This window comes from Sminthopsis crassicaudata, chromosome 4 (assembly GCF_048593235.1).
Source record: "Sminthopsis crassicaudata isolate SCR6 chromosome 4, ASM4859323v1, whole genome shotgun sequence".
Taxonomy (NCBI): domain Eukaryota; kingdom Metazoa; phylum Chordata; class Mammalia; order Dasyuromorphia; family Dasyuridae; genus Sminthopsis; species Sminthopsis crassicaudata.
Genome location: NC_133620.1, coordinates 103,120,820 through 103,141,868, shown reverse-complemented (window position 1 = coordinate 103,141,868; position 21,049 = coordinate 103,120,820). Strand labels below are relative to the sequence as shown.

Genomic DNA, 21,049 nt, shown 5'->3' with positions numbered 1-21,049 from the left:
TGCCCCAGGTTCACTGACCCTGGGATCAGGCGCTGGCTGAGCTCCAGGCTTCCAGCCTTGCCACTGCTGCTCCCACTCAGGGCAGTAAGAAGAATTTGCACACGGGCCTAGGACAGCAGGTGTTGGATGAGGAATTTTATGGGTTAGTCTCCTTCACTGGGCAGGGAGGCAATAATCCACGTGTAACCCGTCCTGCTGCTTCCTGCTGTCCCGTACCTGCCAGAGATGCAGAGTCAAGAGCTCAAAAGCCAGGCCAACCCCGCAGAGCAGCTGTCGCCGAGCCCCGCTGACCACGCACACAGCCGGCGCCAGCTTGGGCTGCAGAGGGAACGACTGTGCCCCAGAGGCCTGGGTGCTTTCACCAGGGAAGCCTCCATCAGGGGAGCGGAAGCGCACAGCCGAGGCTGCAGTCTTTGGGCTGCTTGTGTATCTGATTTTGCACACCAATGAAAGCCTCTCTCTGCACTCCCCTTCCCTGTGTCCCTCGCTCACAACTAGCCCAGGGCCTCCTGAGAGCTACAACCCACGAGCTGGCTGTCCTGGTCTGAGACAAAGATGGACTAGCAGAGGCTGGGGAGGGCTTGTGTTTCTTCTGCTGTCCTCCCTCCCCCTCAGGGCCTTTCTTCTCCACGTACCAAGGGTGCCACAGAACTTTGGCCTGTAAAGGTTCAAGTCTTAGCACACTGAGCTCCAATGGAAAGGCACTATAGAAACCTAATGAGAAAGCATTTAAAAAAAAGCCAACTTAGGCAAAAAGAGCCAGCCATCTTTGAGGTAAACACTTTTCATGCTGCACCTTCCCCGCAGCATCGCCCCCTGGGACCGCCCTGAGAAGAGCAGCAGAGGAAAAGGCCTAGGCTGGGGGTCTGGTGTCCCTGCCACTGTGGCTTGTGATGCCCTCCAAGCCCGCCCCCTTGTAGGCTTTGGCAGGGAACCGACTCGCCTCCTGCGTGGCGATACCTCTGCAGTGCCTGGCAGCCTTCCACCCCCACCCGGACAAAACCTCACGTCCTACCGTTTCTCTCCAAAAGGCTCTCCTCATTGAGATAGGAAAGCCATGCTTCCTTGGACCAACTGAGGCCTTGCTACTGCCCGACAGGCCCGGCAATGGCGGGAAAAGGGAGCAGCTGGCTACCCAGCACCACAAAACCCTGTTAGGGTCAGATTCCAGCAATGGGGACTCAAAGTGGGGAGGAGGAGAGGGAGACACAGGCACTCCATGGCCCATCCCAGCCCTCTGAACCTCTGAGAACAGCAGCTCCCCACTCAACCATCACTCATTCAACAGATGAGCCCTTCACACACGGTCCCAGTCCGCTGGGCAATGTGGTGGCTCCTGCTCTTGTTCTAGGCATGCCCAAGGCCAGAAAAGATGCAGCTCTTCAGGGACAGCCCCTTTCTCTTCCCACCCTCGTCAAGCAGCCGGATGAAAAGAGTGGGTGGCAAACCTTATCTTGGTCCCGAGCAGGAGAGAGGCTGGGTCCGGTCCCTCTATCCTGCAATTTCTTTTCTTTCTTCACTAGGGCTCGTGCCCTTCAGAATATGTGAAAGGAAATCTGAATAGTCATGGCAATTCTTTCTTAATTGAGTTACCAATGTTAATCTAAGACGTGTGTCAGTGGGGGTGTCCAGGGAGACATTAATTGATAGCCTCAGACATTTTGTTCCTTGCAGCTCCTCTCCCAGCGGGGCTGCTTATTGGTCAGGGGCCAAAATATCACCAAGCAGAAGCAGAGAGCCCTGGGCAGGTGGCCTAAGGAGCTTGGAGCAGGCTCTGTGCCATGGCCTTGATCAATCTGGACCTCAAAACTTTGCCTCCTCTGAAACTTTGGGGAGCAGAACATCTTTGAGCTCCCTTAAATCCCAGGATTCCAGGCCCCGGCTCTATCAGCCCCCTGGACTTCACCTTTGGGCAGACACAAGCCACACAAGCAGGATTTCCATCCAGGCTCAGGACAGACCCGGTCTGAATCTGGGCTCTGTCCCCAATTACCTTGGGAGACTGTGGGCAGGTACTTCCCCTCTCCTTTATCTGTAAGAGGATGAGCCCCAACATCGCTTCTAGCCCCAGCCCTGTGCATCCAGAGGGAACTGTCGGTCCCAAAGGTCCGAGAATTGAGAGTATGGTGGGGAAAGGGAGGAGGGGCACTGCAGAAAGTCTGTGGAGCCTGCGAGATTAAACCACTGGTCCTCTTTGCTGAAGTCTGAGCTTACCAGTTACCAATCAGAGGTCACCTCATGCTGGGCTCAGCACAAGGGAAGGACAAGCAAGTCTTATGTCCTCCAACCAAGGGACGGGAGATCAGGAGAAAGGGCCTGTCTTTCCAGCTCTGAGAGCAGCCAAGGCCCAAGTTTATTTTAGCTGGGAATTGGGGGTGGGGGAAATCTATTTCTCTTCTCTAATGGGTTCTTCAGCACAACCAACTCCTATGGAGACCACATGGAACAGAGAGTCCAGGCCGCTGACACTCAGACTTTGCACGGCTTTGGTCACTGTTTCTGAAGGCCAAGCACTAAACAAACGAAGGTGGCAGCAATAATATTTGTGCAAACCTTGGCTCCAAGGGGGTCAGACAGATTTAGCTTTCATTACATGGAAAGGAGGCCCTGGGACGCCAAATGAGTAGTTTTCCCTTGAGCCCCTGTACAAAGCAGGTCTGTTTCTGGGCTGAGGCCGAGGGGCTGATTTTCCCAGATGTCCCATTTAGCTGGAGGAATCTCTGCTGCTGCCTCATGCAAAATGTAAAAGCTGCTTCAGCAGCAAGAACCGCAAACCAGGGGGGCAGCCGAGGGGATCCCTTGAGGGGCCCAGCAGCACAGACAAAACTCTTGTGCCGCTGCACTCTGATAGCCTGAAATCTGTCCGCATTAGCTGTGGCCCAGATTCTTGGCCAATTTCCACATCCAAGCAGCCCCTGACCTCCCTCTCACTATGAATTCTCACTCTGGGGAGACAGAACATGCTGCCCCATTTCATTTATGACTTCCAGCTGTTCATCCAATCACCTGGTATGGATAACAGAGGGGTGCCAAATGCTAGTGTCTTGCACCCTAGCTACGGTCCTCATTATATTTTGCTTGGAATATTCCACTCTTTAATACTTGCATTTCTATTCTTCCTACTCCCCATCCCCCATTCTGCCTTTTTCTCCCCCCAAACAATCCTATATATCACTGCCAGATTAATCTTCCTAATATATAGCTCTAGTCACATCACTCCCTGGCTCAAATACCCTCGAGGGCTCCTCACTGTCTACCAAATCAAGAGCAAACCAGCTTGGCATTTAAGCCCTTACACAATTGTGTTTGCTTTCTACCTTTACTGCCCTATCTCATAGGAGACTTGGAGTCAGATTACCTGAGTTCAAATCCTACCAAAATAGCTATATGACCTTGGTCAGGTGACTTCTCCCTCAGCCTCAGTTTCCTCATCTGCAACATGATAACTTTAGGTATTCCCTCTTGCAGTACGATTAGACTTCTTGGTCTTCCCCAAACATGTCCTCCACTTCCCAGCTTCTGGGCATCATTTCTTGGTGCTTAGAATTCCCTTCCCTGGCACCTCTGTCACTTGAAATCCCACCCATTCTTCTGGAGTCAGATTAAACACCACCACCATTAAACCTTTCCAGGTTTCTCTTGCCAAAGGAAGAATCCAGAATTCATTTCCATGCTCATCCTTGAAATATATTCATTTGTGCTAATCCTCTCTTCTATGTGTTAGCTTCTAGAGGGTAGAGAGTGTGTCTTATTCATTTCTCTAACTTTCTCATTTCCAGTGGGTGCTCAATAAGTGCTTAATAAATCGAATTATGCTTAACTTTCCTTCAAAGGTCTATAATTAAAAAAATAAAGAAATAAAAAATAAAAAGCTGGACAAAGTATTCTACAACTATGTGAAATACCTGGAATTACTGGCAAAGACGTGAAAAAAAATCTTAGTGTGCTCTAGTTTATAAATTCCAGAAATATCATTCATATAAGGATTTTCCTATTAGCAAACATTTGGACTGAGCTGGTTCAAGTAGATTTAGAAATGGATTTCCCAAATCATAATCTTTTTAAGTTTATAAAACTAGCCAGTGGATTGAAGTTCATTAGCAACAAGGAAGTCTCCATGGGTCATTCCTACCAGGGGAGAGGAAGTCTGGATCGGCCCTTGCGTTGCTGGATCCAAATCCACTTGGGAAGCAAAAGGCCTGACTCTTTCACTCCTACATATGGATTCAATTCCAACTTCTGGGGTCTAAGACACCTCATGAAATAAACACGCCAGTCAGCAAAAATGGGCTCTCATATTACAAAAAGTCTCTCAGGCACAGCATTTTCTCCTGGGATCTCCCAGATAAAGCTACCAAAAGGACCATGAGCTTCCTCAGGAGGAACGATGCTCCCCATCACTGAAGATCTTTAAGCAATGGGAGGATGTATACTGTTGAGTATACAGTTGAGAATACTGTAGCAGGGTTTTCTATTCAAAGACCAGTTGGAACAGGAAATATCCAAGGTCCTTTCCATTTGTGAGAGCCTGTGAAAGCACATTTCTATCTAAAATGCATGACAAAAGAACTATTTTTCTCCCCTGGCCCAGCTCATTCTCTCCTCTCATTTGCTTTTATCTCTGCTATCACAATTTACAGAGTCTGGCAACAAAAAGACAGGAGCTTTGAATACAAGCCGCTCCTCATCTCATAGAATCAAAGCATGCTGGATCTAAAAAGGGCAATAGAGATCATCGAATTCAAGGGTTCTTCACCTTTATGTATCATGGCCCCCTTTGGCAGTCTGATGATGCTTCAGATCCATTCATAGAAAAAATATTTTTCAATGCATAAAATAAAATACAGAGCTCATGGATCCCTGGCTAAGAAATCACAATCAGATTTGACAGATGAGAAAACAGAGACCCAGAGATGAGAAACCACTGGCTCATTCACACCACTGGTTAGTGAGGAGGGAGGCTTTCTAGAAAAGGATGCTGACCTGGTAGGACCCAACAGGAAGCCTGACCAACTCCTGGCAGGGTCAGCCAGCTGAGCCTGTGAGTCTGGTTATGAAATTCAGCTAGAGGAGACCCCCCCCCTCCTTCTCAGGGTCTTGCTACAGAGACGTGAGTGATTTCTGAAATGGGCAGGCCCACAATCCACACTTTCATTAGTACGGTGACCTCGAGGTCCCTAGATAGAAATGATTTCCTTGCTTGCTAATAAAATCAAAGTCGTTTACATCTAGCTTAGGCAGATTTTCTCTGTCCCAGGACTTGCCAGGTCGGCTTTCCCCCGGGGGCTCCTGTACCCCGACTGTGAGAAAGAAAGAAGGACTACTCCTTAGAATGGATCTGGGAGAAGGAGGCTTGGCTGCTGGTCAACCACCTCATGTAAGTCTCTCCTCCACTCCAATTATATTGCTGAAAAAAAAAAGGTCACAAAGAGGACCTTTACCCCCACAAATGAAATGCCTCCGTCAGAGAATTCAGCCCAGAACCCACGGCTGAGATGACAAGGCTGGAGCGGCCAGTGCTTTCAGAGCACTGCGCACCTCCGTTCTGGAGCGGCTCCCACGCCAGCAGGCTGATGGAAATACACTGAGGGAAGATGCTTCTAGCCGTGGCTGCCACGGGTCACCCGTCCCAAAAAGATCCTAAAACACCAGGCCACGGCGTGGAGAATTGTACAGGGCTTTCTCTTAACCCAGGCCTCTGACAACTTCTCTACTGAGGAAAAAAGAAATGTCTGGAAGATGGAGAACAACCGAGACAGGACCGCTCTCCTAGAGGACTTCCCCCAAATCAGACAGGATGGAGCCTGGGACTGCTAGCTGACTGCTCCCTTCCTCATGTGACCTTGGGAAGTATCACTGAGGCACCCCAATGACTGCAAAGATTTCACCTGAAAGGACTTGTGACTTACTTCCAATCACACAGAGGGAAATAATGAGAAGCAATGCCACCAGAACTGGGGCAGATGAGGAAAGGGATGAAGAGCATCCTGCAATTGCTTCTCAGCACTATTAAGAACAGACTGAAAGGAAAGCTCGATGGCACCTACCTCTGAAATAGAATATAACTACCTCCCAATTCCTGGAGGCTGAAACAGATCAAAGTGGATCATATCCAATTAATTTTCAATGAATCTCTCTATCTTGGTTGGAGGATCCATATCCTGCCTCTAAAAAGCCAAGAATCTATGGATTGTGTGATAATAGACACAGCATTTCCATCACTTAAAAAAATCCAGTGGATTAATTTTGTCATAGTACTTTTCCCAAATGACTATTATCTCCATGGTTCCCACTCATTTTTTCCTTTTTGCTGACTTTAGGAATCACAATTTACTAAGCTTTAGAGCAGTGGTAATGCCAAACTGAAATAGAAAGGAGGTATCATATTGATACTTTATGTTCTATTGTCTTTGTATTTATTTTGTAAACTACATTTTAATCTGGTTCTGTAGGAAAGTATTCTTAATTTTTTTCTAGAGGATCTGAAAACATAGGGAAACACATATAGAGGGGGAAAAAAATTCAATATCTTTTTTCTTCAGGATATTAAAAAGTAGAAAAACTGGGTCTTGAACCAAGACAAACCAAAGGAGGGTCAAAAAGTTTCACCTTAAAAATAAGGAAACTACAAATGACTGAAAGCTTTGGCTATATATCCATACCACAAGGATATTTAACAGTGTTTTCTTCCAAAACCTAACAGAGTTTTGTCAGCTGGAAACCTATAAATTCTTAGTAGCTTCATTTCCTCCAGTGATTCCTAAGATGACCACCTTCTGAAAATCCTCCTAAAGATGACAATACGCCACATACAAAAGGGAAGAGTATTTGCTACCATATACAACTAGCTTTCAACTGGGAAAGTTGACTTTTCAAGAAATGATTCCACACTGAAGGTACCAGAGTTTAGAGATCAGTGTCCTAGTCTATAGAAAGCATGGAGTAATGCTAAGGCTCCTAGACATAGGGCCAGAAGCTACTGTTTCAAATTTTGGCTTTGCCCAGAACTTCGGCAAGCCACTTTGGTCCCAGCTTCTTCATTTGTAAAATAAGGAGGTTGGAGAATGAGTTCTAAGGCATCCTGGGCTATCTGATATACTTTGGTCCCCAAGAATCCATTTCTAATTTATAAGGTGATACTGATGAAAATCTCCTATTATACCAATCCACTTGTATCAGGGGACTATAAGGATCACCAAGAAAGGTCTATAAATCATACTAAGCTTGGGAGGAAAAAAATTCTCTAAAATTAATAGATAATCAAATTCCCAAGTCCATCATAGCCAAATGACGCCTGGATCAGGTCTCTGAAAGGGAGCTGAACCAAGAAGAATGTGGGCTTGGAAAGTGAAATAGAATAAGAGAACATGAAATCATACTTAAGGTCCTCAACTCTGAACAGTTTCCCAAATAAAGTAATGTTCCCTGCAAATCACCAAAACAGAACTAGCAATCAATACATAAATGATGTAAATTATGACTCGTGCTGCAAGCCCACCCACCAGCAAACTAGGCTGGAGTGTCCTTTATGTAACAATCTTGCAGATGGCCACCTGCCATGGCTGGTACTGATTCATCCCTGGCAAGGAGGAAAGAATGGGGATTTCATTTATTGCATTCTATTTGGACTTGCTGGAGGAAGAAATGACAACATATTCTTAGGAGGCTGACAATGGTTGGTTTGATTTTGCTTCTGTATTTGCTTACATGTTATGTTAATACCCTTCACGCGTCTGTGTGTAAGGACCTGTCTAATTACCTTTTTAAAGAGCCTTCCAGAGTCTTCACTGACTTGAACAAAGCGAGGGATGATGTTGTTCAGATATATGTCGCTCAGCGTGGTGTGATCCCTGCTCTCTCGTTTCACTTGGTTCAAGAGAAGGTTCCAGCAGTTAACTGGTGAAAGCACATTCTGATCCTTCCTGTAGAGAGAGGAAGAGAGGTCAGGTGTTGGGGAAGATGGAGCTTCGGACCTGGGCCAGCTCTCACAGATAGTCCAACTTCAGCAAGCACCACAAAGCAGGGTTTGATCGCTGCGAGCTTAACGATTTTATGCTACACCAAGAAGCAATTATGATGTTACGAGCTGGGAATAAGATTTCTGACGCAGAAATAGCTCCAGACCCCTCTTCTTTTTAAAGGAGCATGTCTGGACCTAGGTGCGCTTGGTAGGACGAAGCTGCCATAATCTCGGGCCATAATCACAGAAACCAGACTTGAGCACATATACTCACACAATGTTAATGACCCCAAGACTTTTCAAATTTTATTATAGAATCAAGAACATTAGAGGACAATTCACTACATGCATTAAGCCGGACACTATCACTTAAAGAAAACAGTGAGCAGTTCCACTCTCTTCCAGTACTGGTTTGGGCAACATAACACTCTAGAGAATATGAGTAACTTCTAGAGAACTGAATAACTTCTGCTCTACTTGGAATCTGGATGTGTCCAGCCCTCAGCACAGAAAGCAAGGGATTGTGGGCTGCTCTTTGGACACGAATTCTGAAATGGGTCACAAGCTGCTCTCTCCCCTTTGGCCTCTTTCCTCTCCCCACCCCCCTCCTGACTAGAAAATGCAAAGAAAATAGCAATGAGAAGGGCTTTCTCCTATGAATCAAGGTAAACCTCCATTCCAGAATCCTGTGTGCTAAGCACCCAGTGACTGCTGCTGGAGGGAATTTGGCTTGGAAGCACCTTGAGTAAATAACAATTAGCAAAGAATCACTCCCCACCCAAATGGTCTTCAGGACAAACCAGATCCCCAAATCATTATCTCCTGAGAACCCAGGATCTGGGTCACAGCAGAGAAACAACAAAGCCCAAACTGAAACTCCCGGTCTCTGTCCCTCCTCCCGGGTGTGGCACTCAAGGTGTAGCAGCGGGATCCATTCACCTTAAGGTCTATTTCGGAACATAGAATTTCACTGGGAACTGAAAATACACAAAGCTCCAATATCATCCAAAATTCTACTAGGGAGTCAGAGATTCATATAATTAAGCTCACTTCTTGGGCCCCTCCTATATTGAATCACCGCTTTCAAAGTGTTTATTATCTAAAAAGGCTGAAGTTGAAAAAAATCCTCATTTCTGACAGAGAAATGATTTTGGCCTGGGTAACCAATGACATTTGAAGGCTCTCTCCACACAAATATTTTTCCTAGAATTGCAGACTTAGATCTGGAAAAAGAGTTAAAGGTTATAAAGCCCAAGTCCTCCATTTTGCCAAGGAGGAAGCAGAGATCCAGGGAGGGGAACGAGCTGCCCACATGAGACACAGCCATAAGAGGGGAGCCAGGATTCTAAAGCACTCCTGCCCCCAGGCTGACTACCCCCCCAGACAAACCCATGTTGCCTGGAACAGCTGGCAACCCACTTCACACAGAGATTTGGGTTTCAAATGAATGTCAATTTCTCCTCACTCCATCAAGGCATCTAGTCCATTGGAAGCTCCAGGAAGGCAAGGGCCCTGCCTTAAGGCTCTTCCTATCTCTTCCAGGTCCCAGCACAGTCTTCTTAACAGAAGATCCTAGCAGGGGTCAATTGAATGAAAGAATGAATGAATGATGACATCATCATGGGGGTTTCTATTCCCATATGACCAGTTATTGTCACAGAGAAAAAATTTTCCACTGCCAAAGCCCTCTTCCTGTGTCACTGTCTCAAAACTAGACGTGGTCAGTCAGAGGGGCAGCCCATTGCCTCTGATGAAGGGCCATAGCCGCTTCCCACCAGGAGGGAAACAAAACCAACACCTCTCGCCTACACAGAGCGGCTTAAACCTCCTCCTGCCCTCTGGAGCATGAAGGCTCTGGCCTCAGACGGCCTGGGTTTGAATCACACTCAACTGCTCTGGGCCTAGGTGATCTTAAGGGAATCTCCTCTGCATTCGGAGCCTCGCTTCTGCCCCTGCAGTCCATGAGGGACTTCTGATTTTTTTCTCTATGGGGCATCAGGTAATTCTAAAAATGTTTCCTGGTAGAGAAGGTGATTTCTGTCCCCTGGTCTCTCCCCGACTACCTTCTCTTGGTCATTTTGGGGCCAGTGACAGAGATATAGGAGTCAGTCATCCTGAGACTTCATGACAAAATCAAAATCCTGGCTGTGCCACTTGCTCTCTGGGTGACAAGTAACTGAGCCTCCCTCAGCTTCAGGAAAGAGAATAAATGAGACTAAAGGATCCCAGAATCCTTCCCCCCCCAGATCTATGCTATTACTTGGAATCCTTGATAGAATCCTCAAAAAAGAAGGCAAGAAAAATACTATTTTTTAATAAACAAAAATCGATGTTCTCTCCCCTCTCTCTCCTCACTGGAACAAAAAAAAAAAAAAAAATGAAGGGATGGAAGGAAGGGGAAAGAAGAAAAAGAAAGGAAGGAAGGAAGAAATGAAGGAAAGAAGGAAGGAAAAGAGGGAGGGGAAGGAAAGAAGGAAGGAAAGAAGGAAGGAAGGAAGGAAGGAAGGAAGGAAGGAAGGAAGGAAGGAAGGAAGGAAGGAAGGAAGGAAGGAAGGAAGGAAGGAAGGAAGGAAGGAAGGAAGGAAGGAAGGAAGGAAGGAAGGAAGGAAGGAAGGAAGGAAGGAAGGAAGGAAGGAAGGAAAAAAGGAAAGGAGAGAGAAAGCAAGGAAAAAAGGAGAGGGAGGGAGGGAGGGAGGAAGAAAGAAATCTTTCCTCCCTTCCTTTGTCTCTCAGTCTCTCTGTCTCTCTCTGTCTGTCTCTTTCTCTCTCACACACAAAATAAAACAGAGACGTCAAACTTAAATACAAAGGGGAACACTAAACCATAGAAAAGGGCCCCTAAGGCTTCCATAATGACTTAGAAAATGACATATTTGCATTATCTATGGCTCTAATTTTTTTTTTAGATTAAATACAGGCTATCTAGTGAATGATCCCTCTTCTCTAGCTGCTGATTGCTAATCCAGTGGCCCTAGATTAGGCATTATTCTTGAACTCTCCTGCTACTTTTGGCATTGTTGACCACCTCTATTTCCTAGATACTCTCTTCCCTTTTGTAACACAGCTTATTTCTTGGTTCTCATAGAAAGGTAGGTGGCGAAATTGATCCCCAAATCAAAAAACTCTAAATTCAAATCAGGCTTCAAACACTTACTAGCTGTGTGACTGTGAGTACAAGAAGTTAGATTTCCACAGATATTGTCAAAACAGGACAAAGGGAGGAGTAAAATATCTTAAGATATCTACAACCAATCATCATGTGAGTCAAAGAACTGGCTGAACAACAAAGTTCCCTATAAAAGGGCCCAGGCTTAAACAGGCCCAAACCTTCTTGGGTCAATGACAGAGCACAAGCCTTTTGATGGCAAATAAAGAGAATTGTAAATCTACCCAATTGTAACTCACTTGGATTAAATATCTGACCAATTAGAACTAACTCTGACTAAATCTGACCAATTGTAATTACCTCAGATTGTAAATCCAACCAATCTGAACCCTGAAGGGAGGAGTAAGGAACCAAACTAAGAGTAAAGCTTGCCTGCGCTTCTACATTCAATGGCTTCTCATGAGAACCTCTATGTAAAAGATTCTTCTCTCCCTCTAAATGAGCATAGCTGTCACACCACTGCTGGACTGGCCTGCAACTAGGGAAGCAGTGGGCAGCTCGTCCAGGCTTACTCCCCGCTCCTGCTGAGCTCCATAGGGCCTTTTGATAACATGACTCGGGACAAGTCAGAATTGGTGTTTGCCTCAAATTTCCTCAATTATGAAATAGGAATAACAGCAGTTAGCTTGGAAGATTTCTGGGAGGATCAAATGAGAAAATAATTATAAAGGGCTTACTAAACACAGGACCTGGCATATAATAAGCACTGCATAAGTGCATGTTCCCTTTCCTTCCCTTCATTCTATCATTTGGTTACTACTTCTGATTTTCTTGTGAAATTATCCCTGTCCTATCCACTTACAATGGGTATGTCCCAAGGGCTCTGTTCTGGATTGTGCTTCTTTCATTCTACAACTCCAGACCCCCTCTCTTAGTAATCTTATCAGTTCTCTAGGCTTCAGGTACAGTCTCAGTAGATGACTCACAGGCTTTCTACCTAGCCTTCATCCTCCTCTGGGCATCGGTCCCACATCACTAACCACATCCTGGACATTTTTTACCAAGGTTCCTTAGAGGCACCTCAAGCTCACATAATTGTCCAAAACAGAACTCATCAACTCCCCTCCTTAAGTCTACCATTCTTCCTAGTTTCAGTATTCTTCCTTCCTTCCTCCTACATTTTTTTTTTTTTTTAGTCAAAGGTACAAGTCTGCAGCCTTGAATTCATCCTTAATTCTTTCTTCTCCCTTACTGCTCATAGCCAATCAGTTGCCAAGTTTTCTTGATTCTACCTCTGGAATTCATCTTTTTTTTTTCTGATCATACAAACTCAGCCCCAGTTCTGGTTCTTGTCCTTTCTTGATGAGACAACTATCACAGCCTCCTGATTGGTCTCTCTGCTTTCAATATCCACCCTCTCCAACTCGTCCTCGATCCAACTATGATTCCCAAACCCAAGATTTACCATGTTACTCCTATGCCAAATAATCTTCAATGATTCACTATTACATGGGTGATCTACTGAAGAATTCACAATGGCTATTCTATTTGGCAAAAGGCAGATTTCTTTCAAACAAATTAAAGGGGCACCAGGTAAATATGAAAGGGTTGGGAAAGCACAGGAAAGACAAATTCCTCAACAGTACTTACAATTACCCAGTAGAAAGGGAGCAGGGGAATGCCCCTAGGTGGCAGGCTAAATCCTAAAAGGGACTTAGTTCCCTAAGAGTTAGTTAGCTGTCAACAGCAAGAGATACAAAGAGAAATTCCATTCAAAATAACGGTCGATAGTATAAAATATTTGGGAATATATCTACCAAAGGAAAGTCAGGAATTATATGAGCAAAATTACAAAACACTTGCCACAAAAATAAAGTCAGATTTAAATAATTGGAAAGACATTGAGTGCTCTTGGATAGGCCGAGCGAATATAATTAAGATGACAATACTCCCTAAACTAATCTATTTATTTAGTGCTATACCAATCACACTCCCAAGAAACTATGTTAGTGACCTAGAAAAAATAACAACAAAATTCATATGGAACAACAAAAGGTGGAGAATTTCAAGGGAAGTATTGAAAAAAAAAATCAAATGAAGGTGGTCTAGCTGTACCTGATCTAGAACTGTATTATAAAGCAACAGTCACCAAAACCATTTGGTATTGGCTAAGAAATAGACTAGTTGATCAGTGGCATAAGTTAGGTTCACAGGGCAAGATAGTGAATAAAAATAGCAATCTAGTGTTTGACAAACCCAAAGATCCCAAATTTTGGGATAAGAATTCATTATTTGACAAAAACTGCTGGGAAAACTGGAAATTAGTATGGCAGAAACTAGGCATGGACCCACATTTAACGCCACATACTAAGATTAGATCAAAATGGGTCCAAGATTTAGGAATAAAGAACGAAATCATAAATAAATTGGAGGAACATGGGATGGTTTACCTCTCAGACTTGTGGAGGAGGAAGGAGTTTGTGTCCAAGGGAGAATTAGAGACCATTATTGATCACAACATAGAAAATTTTGATTTCATCAAATTAAAAAGCTTTTGTACAAACAAAACTAATGCAAACAAGATTAGAAGGGAAGTAACAAATTGGGAAAACATTTTTACAGTTAAAGATTCTGATAAAGGCCTCATCTCCAAAATATACAGAGAATTGACTTTAATTTATAAGAAATCAAGCCATTCTCCAACTGATAAATGATCAAAGGATATGAACAGACAATTCTCAAATAATGAAATTGAAACTATATCCCCTCATATGAAAGTGTTCCAAATCACTATTGATCAGAGAAATGCAAATTAAGACAACTCTGAGATACCACTACACACCTGTCAGATTGGCTAAGATGACAGGAACAAATAATGATGAATGTTGGAGGGGATGTGGGAAAACTGGGACACTGATGCATTGTTGGTGGAGTTGTGAAAGAATCCAACCATTCTGGAGAGCAATCTGGAATTATGCCCAAAAAGTTATCAAAATGTGCATACCCTTTGACCCAGCCATACTACTACTGGGCTTATATCCCAAGGAAATCCTAAAGAGGGGAAAGGGACCTGTATGTGCCAAAATGTTTGTGACAGCCCTATTTATAGTGGCTAGAAACTGGAAGTTGAATGGATGTCCATCAATTGGAGAATGGTTGGGTAAATTGTGGTATATGAAGGTTATGGAATATTATTGTTCTGCAAGAAATGACCAGCAGGAGGAATACAGAGAGGGTTGGAGAGACTTACATCAACTGGTGCTGAGTGAAACGAGCAGAACTAGGAGATCACTATACACTTCAACAATGATACTGTATGAGGATGTATTCTGATGGAAGTGGATATCTTAGACAAAGAGAAATCTAATTTAGTTCCAATTGATCAATGATGGATAGAACCAGCTACACTCAGAGAAGGAACACTGGGAATGAGTGTAAACTATTTGCATTTTTGTTTTTCTTCCCAGATTATTTTTACCTTCCGAATACAATTCTTCCTTTGCAACAACAACAACAAAATTCGGTTCTGCACATAGATATTGTACCTAGGATATACTATAAGATATTTAATATGTATGGGAATGCCCGCCATCTAGGGGATGGGATGGAGGGAAGGAGGGGAAAAATTAGGAATAGAAGGGAGTTCAATGGATAATGGTGTAAAAAAAAAATTACCTATGCATATGTACTGTCAAAAAAAAAGTTATAATTATAAAATTGATTTTAAAAAATAAATAAATAATAAAAATAGAAATAAAAAAGAATTGCTTCCTTGAAAAAAAAAAAAAAGAGTTAGTTAGCTGGAAGGAGGGGGGAAAGGGGTGGGAATAGGCATGGAGGGCAGCAGCCATGGATGGCCCATAAGTAGATTTTACATGACCGGTATTTTTGACAGGACATGGCAAAGTGAGACTGTTCCAGACCCCTACAGAGAGGGAGGGTCTCAGAGGTCTGAGGGTTGGATCTCAGACTGGATCACATTCCCTGAGGGTGGGGACCAAGGAGCTAAACGGATTTCTCTCAGTGCTTGCCTCAGGAATTAATTCTTCAGTTTCTCTCTTCCAACACACCATCCAGGGCCTCACCTGTAGCCTTTTCAATAAAATACCAAACATCCACTTTGGCTAAAGCCCTTCCCAACCTGCCTTTAATCTCCCCTCCCAAGCTTGCTGCCCATTGTTTCTCCCTCAAACATTCTATGTTCCAGAGAAACTGGTGCGCTCACTGCTCCCCACGGATGTTTCTCCAGCGGGGCTGTTTCATAGGCTGACTCCTACGTCCAGAAGATCCAAGGTTCCATGAGGCTTTAGCTGAACCTACAGTCACTAGTGCCTGTCCCCCTTTGAAATGACTTTATAGTTACTTCTTTGTATAAAAACATATCTTTTCAGTAGACTGTGAGATCCTTGAGGTGTTTTATTTTACCTTTGTCCTTGCACCCCCAATGCCTAAGACAGTGCCCTGTTCAGCTCATGCTCCATAAGTACTTAGAGCAATCCATCCACTCCTTTAGTGTCAAAATGGAACCCATCTAACTGAATTCCCTTAATGCCCCCTCTTAACTCCTTTAAAGCTCAGGTTTCAACTGCACAAACATTTATTGTTTACTATGTGTGCAGACTATGAGAATGTTGAGTCATTCCAGTTGTGTCCGACTTTCTGCGCCCTCACTGGAGTTTTCATGGCAGAGATACTGTAGATAACTTAAGGGCTTCACTGCCCGGACATGCAGCCATTACGTGTCAGAGGCTCGGCTGGACCCCAGGGGTCCCCAAAGCCAGCCTCTGTCCATCGTGCTCTGCCTGCCCCTCTCATGCCCCTTCCCCCTCTCATGCCCCTTCCCCCTCTCATACCCCTTTCTCCTTTACTGCACTTTTATCTGGATCTCTTCCTTAGCCTTATCATATTCTAGGGATAGAAGTGAGATAATGGGTTCAAGTGACATGAGTTAGCGGGAGCATTTCAATAGAAAGGAAGGAGGGAAGCTCAATGTGGAGGATGGAGCCTCCGCCTGGAATCACGAATCACCCTGGACACTGTGGTCGTGCTACTCTGGGCAGGGCAGGTAACAAAGCGCCTGCCTTCTGCCTCCCCATAAAAGGGAGACTATGACCACCCCTCCTCCCAGGGTGTGGCAAGGGTTAAAAAAGTCCTGGGAAGCCTGGGCCACCTGGTGAGTGCTGTACAAACGTTAGCTATCATTGTTAGTACTGTCACATTTCAGGCTCGGAGGACCAGAGAGAGGAACAGTAATCAGTATCTCAGTTCTGTCGTTCAGGAGTAGATGGCGTTTTCTGCCCCTGCCGGCTCTCTCCTCCCAGGTTGAGTCCATCTTCAGGGAGAGGCCGGTACTTTCCCTGACAGCCTCCGGACGCTCTGGCCTTTGCCATTATGCTCCAGCTGCCTGCTCCCCTGCCCCCATTTTGCTTCCCAAAATTATCAACTCCTCCATTTTTTGGGGGGGGGTTCAGGAGCCTGCCATCACTCCCCTGCCTGGGTCTCCCCTTGAATCTCCAGATTGACCACTATGCCCCAATAAGGACTTTCTTCCTTCCAGCCCCTTTGTCTTTCAGCTCTTCTTCAATCCCTTGTCTTCCTCTCATTAGAAGTAAGCCCCTCAAAGGCAGGGCTCCCTGGTGCTTTGCTTGTACTCGGACTCCCAGGCTCAGCTTAACTCCTGGCACCCAGACACTGCTGACCAACTTGCAGGGGGGCAGTGTGAAATACGGCTGCAAGTGCGGGCCCGAGTCAGGGCGGGCGGCCTCCCACACTGGGCTGGCACATGTGGTGGCCTGTGTGAAGATGGGGGGGTGCCAGCCTTCAGGGAGGGGGGGCAGCCTGCGAGTGGTCATAAGAGCTACAACCTCAGAGGCGTCTGACTCGTCCTTCCCCCAGCTTCTCTCGCTCAGCTGTCAAAGGCTGCAGGCAGAGCAGTAGAATGCAGATCCAATGGATCTGGACTCAGAGGACCCAGAACCAAACCCTGGCTCCTCCACTTAAACCCTAAACAGTTCCCCAGGCTCAGACAGGTCTCCGAGTCTCAGTTTCTTTATCTATAAAGTGAGGAACTTGAACTAGACGGATGCCTCACTCCTTTCAGCTCTGAGATGCTGTGATCTGCCCAGTCCTGCCCGTTCCCCCCTCCCGCCCCCCACTCTCCCCTGAATCCATTCTTTTCTTTTCCTAACAGCCTCCGTAGCTAAGGCCCTCATTCCTCCTCGCCTAAGACGCTTTCCCGGCCTTCTTACTGGTCATTCTACTTAGTCTATCCCCTCCCTATCACACCTCAGAGTGCTGCCCATTTCCTTATAAACCTACCTTTCCCTTCTTTTGGCCAAGGATCGGAGGAATGGGGAACAAGAAGAGATGGAGGGGAGCACCCAATGTACGCCATGCCGCCAGCTCTCCTTGCCCACTTGAGCAAAGCAAGTTTCAAAATAAGTTGCAAGTATAAAACACATTTTGGGCTTGAAAAGGAGCAGACCAATGAGCTAGGATTTCATGGGGAGTAGCTTCCTGCTCCAGTGACTTTACAGCTCTTTTTCTTTGGGTTTTGTTCCCAGGATATTGCTCTAACAATGCCTTTCTATTCTAAAACTCTTAGTCACCAGCCCCAAGCATGGACTTGGAAATCATTCTGCCCAGTGTCACCCGGGTGACCTTGGGCAAGGTCCTCTCTGACCTTACTTTCCTCATCCATAAAATGGAGTTAGATTTAATGACCACTCCTGCCCCTCCTAGCTCCTGCTTTATGATCCTCTCATCCCTATTACTTGTCTCTTTTCTTCCTCATATATTAATCTTGGCTGTTCCATGAACAAGGCATTTCTCCCTCTCTGCACGCCAAACTTTGTTTTCTGTCATCTCCCCTATGTCTGGAAAAGTTCTCCATCCTCTGCTCCACCGACTCCCCAAGCTTCCTTTAAGTTGCCACTGAAATCCCACCATCTCCAGAAAGCCTTCCCTCGTCCCCTTAACACAGAGCTTGCTTGGTACGGATTTGTTTGCCTGTTGTCTCCCCCATTTGATTACAAGCCCCTTGAAGGCAGGGACTGACTTTCACCGCTTTCTGTATCCCTACTTCTCAGCACGGTGCCTGGTACACGTGTCCCTCCCCCTCTAACACTGTCTCCAGTTCAGATGCAGGGGTCCACGGGGGTCCCAAGCTGCCTCTCCGGCCTCCTTCCACCAAACCCTTTCCCTCACACTCTCCGATCTGGCCGGCTGCTCCTCGCCCATGGCATCCTATTTTCTAGCTCAGTGCCTCCATGCCCACAACATATGGCTTCACTCGGGGCTTACTGCCTCCAAAGCTGAGCTTCCCACCTGGGACCTTCCCGATCCTCCTGGGAGCAAGAGCCTTCCTGCTGAGATGATCCTGTACTCATTCGGTCTAGGTTCTGAACATGCTTACGGTCTATCGGGCACCATTTTGCTTCCCTTGACAGAATGCGCGCTCCTGAAGGCGTTTCATTTGTCCTATATCCCCTAGCAAAGAGTCGGCACACTGATTGATAAAGGCAGATGGACTGACTGACCTCTCCGTGATACTCTGCTGTCTGTTTCCTGAAGCCTCTCACAAGCTGCTCTGTCCTTGCCCCCTGAGCCAGGAGCTTTTCACATAATGCTTGGAGCTTTTCAAGGCTGCTCCTTTCTTAGACAGATCAGCCAAGGACTCGGGGAGTGAGAAATGAGAGAGATGGAGGGGCACGGAGCACGTGAGGAAGAAACTGCCAGCAAAGGAGACCTGCCTGCTAGCTAGCCCGGCAAAGAGAAGGCACTAAAAGTCTCAGAGTCCAGCCCCGAGATGAGACGCACCAGGCTGGAAACCAGTATGTCACTGAGACAGGATTTCACAGGGAGCACATGGAGGTTCTGCTCGAGTAGTTTCTGACTCGAATGACTGTGCAGCCCTCTTGTCTTTAGTGTGGACGAAGCAGAGGGACCCCAGCATTGTGGTTAAGGAATAGCTATTTGTCTTTCTATCTCTTCCTGCTAGCATATATTTGTATAGTCTCTTGCCTCCCCCTCCCCCCCCAGAGTTTTACATTGTGCAATGCTTGGGCATTTAAAGGAAAAAGTCTGCATCCCCTAGGAATGTGTGGAACAGCTGCAAACCTCTTCAATCTCTAATCCCTAAAAAGCAGACAAAATAATCAGAGAAGTATTTTTCTGAATAAGATTTAAAAAAAAAAATTCAGCAGCAAGATCAGGAAAACATAATACTGGTCTTGAAAGAAATGAAGCTACAGACAAAAGGAAGGAGACCCAGAAAGTCACAAGCTGGTTCTGCAACTGTGGAAGAGATTATAAATGGCTTGGAAGGAATCACCTGATAGGCTTAGATACTGCATAACTGAATCATAAGCTTGAAATGTATTATCTTGGAATATATTAGCTCATTTTTTTTTCTCCCTTCAATGATCCAGTGACTCAACCTTGCTTGGAGACAAATGCCCGAACAGACGGCTCTAAGATATTTAGGGTAGATGATTTGATCAAGGCCACAAATCTGTGAAAGTTTAATCTACTACTAAGTCAGACCTAGTAGATTGTAGACCTACTAAAATACAATCCATTTTCTCTGCCTTTGCTCCAGGCCCCAGGCCTTATGTATAGAAGGAAAATGTAGCTCCTTCCTGTCCATGTACCTCTTGGGGGAGCTGTAGGGAATGGGGAGTTACAACGCCTGTAAAACCCAGGCAGGAGATCTCCAAATGTGAGGTGCCCTCCAATTACTAATTGTTATTTTCCTCAGCTTTGCAGACAGACTGCATGGTACAGGCTCTGTGTGACTGGACTTGCTTTCTTAATAAGCTTTCCTCCTGAACTTTTGCACTGCCATATTAAAGTGTGATTACACTTTCCAAACAAACCAGGGATCGGCTTCCATCAATGTCCAACATGGGCCTTACCCAGTGCTGGGTCAAGGCCAAGAGTACAGCCTGCTACAGATGCAAAGCCTCTCAGAAAATAATGGTTAGGATAAAACAGCAGCAACAGGCAATTAACAAAGCAGCTGTATGTCTATGGGAAGACGGAAAGAGCTGCCAAAGACAGAGCAGATTAATCTTCCATTGCCCTTCTCTTCTGAGACTGGGGGGCATGAGTCTGCCTTGGCCCTCCCCAATTCTTGAGGGAAAGCTGACAGGAACCCAAAGGGACCCAAATGCTTGGGCCTGTCCAACACACTTGCCTGGTACCTCTGTTTCCAGAACGACTGTAGCATGAACTAATCTACCCAGAGGAAAATATAACACAATTGAGAAGTATCATTTCTCACTTTGTCACACAGAAACAGTTCTGAAAAAGGCCAAAGGAGATTCTTTTTTTTTTTTTCATTCACTCAACAAATATTTATAGAGTACCTACTCTGTATGTGTAGAAGAGGCCTGGATTAAGCTCAGCATGAGGAAAGAGGATTTTTTTAGAAACACTGATATTCAGGGAGGGAGAGAGAAAGAGGAGAGAGAAGAAGAGAGAAAGGGAGAGGGGAAAAAAAAGAAGGAAGGAGGGAGAGAGAGAAGAGAGAGGGAGGGAGGGAGAGGGAGAGGAAAAAGGAGAGAGAGAGAAGAGGGAGGGAGAGAAAAGAAGAGGAAGACAAAGAAAGAGGGAGAGAGAGAGAGAGACAGAGAGAGAGACAGAGAGAGAGAGAGAGAGAGACAGAGAGAGAGAGAGAGAGAGAGAGAGAGAGAGAGAGAGAGAGAGAGAGAGAGAGAGAGGAGAGAAAGAGAAGAAGAGAGGAAGGGGGGAGGAGAAAGAGACGGAGGGAGGAAGAGAGAAGAGGAGAGAGAAAGAAGAGTCAGAAAGATGGAAAGAGAAGGGGAAGAGCAAGATGCTGTGAGGGAGAATGAATTGAGAAGAGGTAATTTTTTTTTTTAAACTTTTAATTCCCTCTCGATACCTTGATTAAAATGAAACTAAAGGAGGAAGCCAAGGGGCTTATTTTATTCAGATGAGTGCTATTAGCGTGGCTGGCTTAT

At 45.5% G+C, this 21,049-nt stretch overlaps 1 protein-coding gene across 5 annotated transcripts in view; it reads right to left on the bottom strand.

Annotated features, from left to right (window-relative positions):
• Nucleotides 1-21,049, bottom strand: part of SRGAP2 (SLIT-ROBO Rho GTPase activating protein 2) — a 252,665-nt gene that overhangs the window by 109,115 nt on the left and 122,501 nt on the right. For all 5 annotated transcript variants that reach the window (XM_074308983.1, XM_074308987.1, XM_074308985.1 and 2 more), the window contains exon 4: nt 7,760-7,922. In XM_074308983.1, coding sequence (XP_074165084.1) covers nt 7,760-7,922 — 163 coding nt within the window. The remainder of the gene's footprint in view (nt 1-7,759; nt 7,923-21,049) is intronic.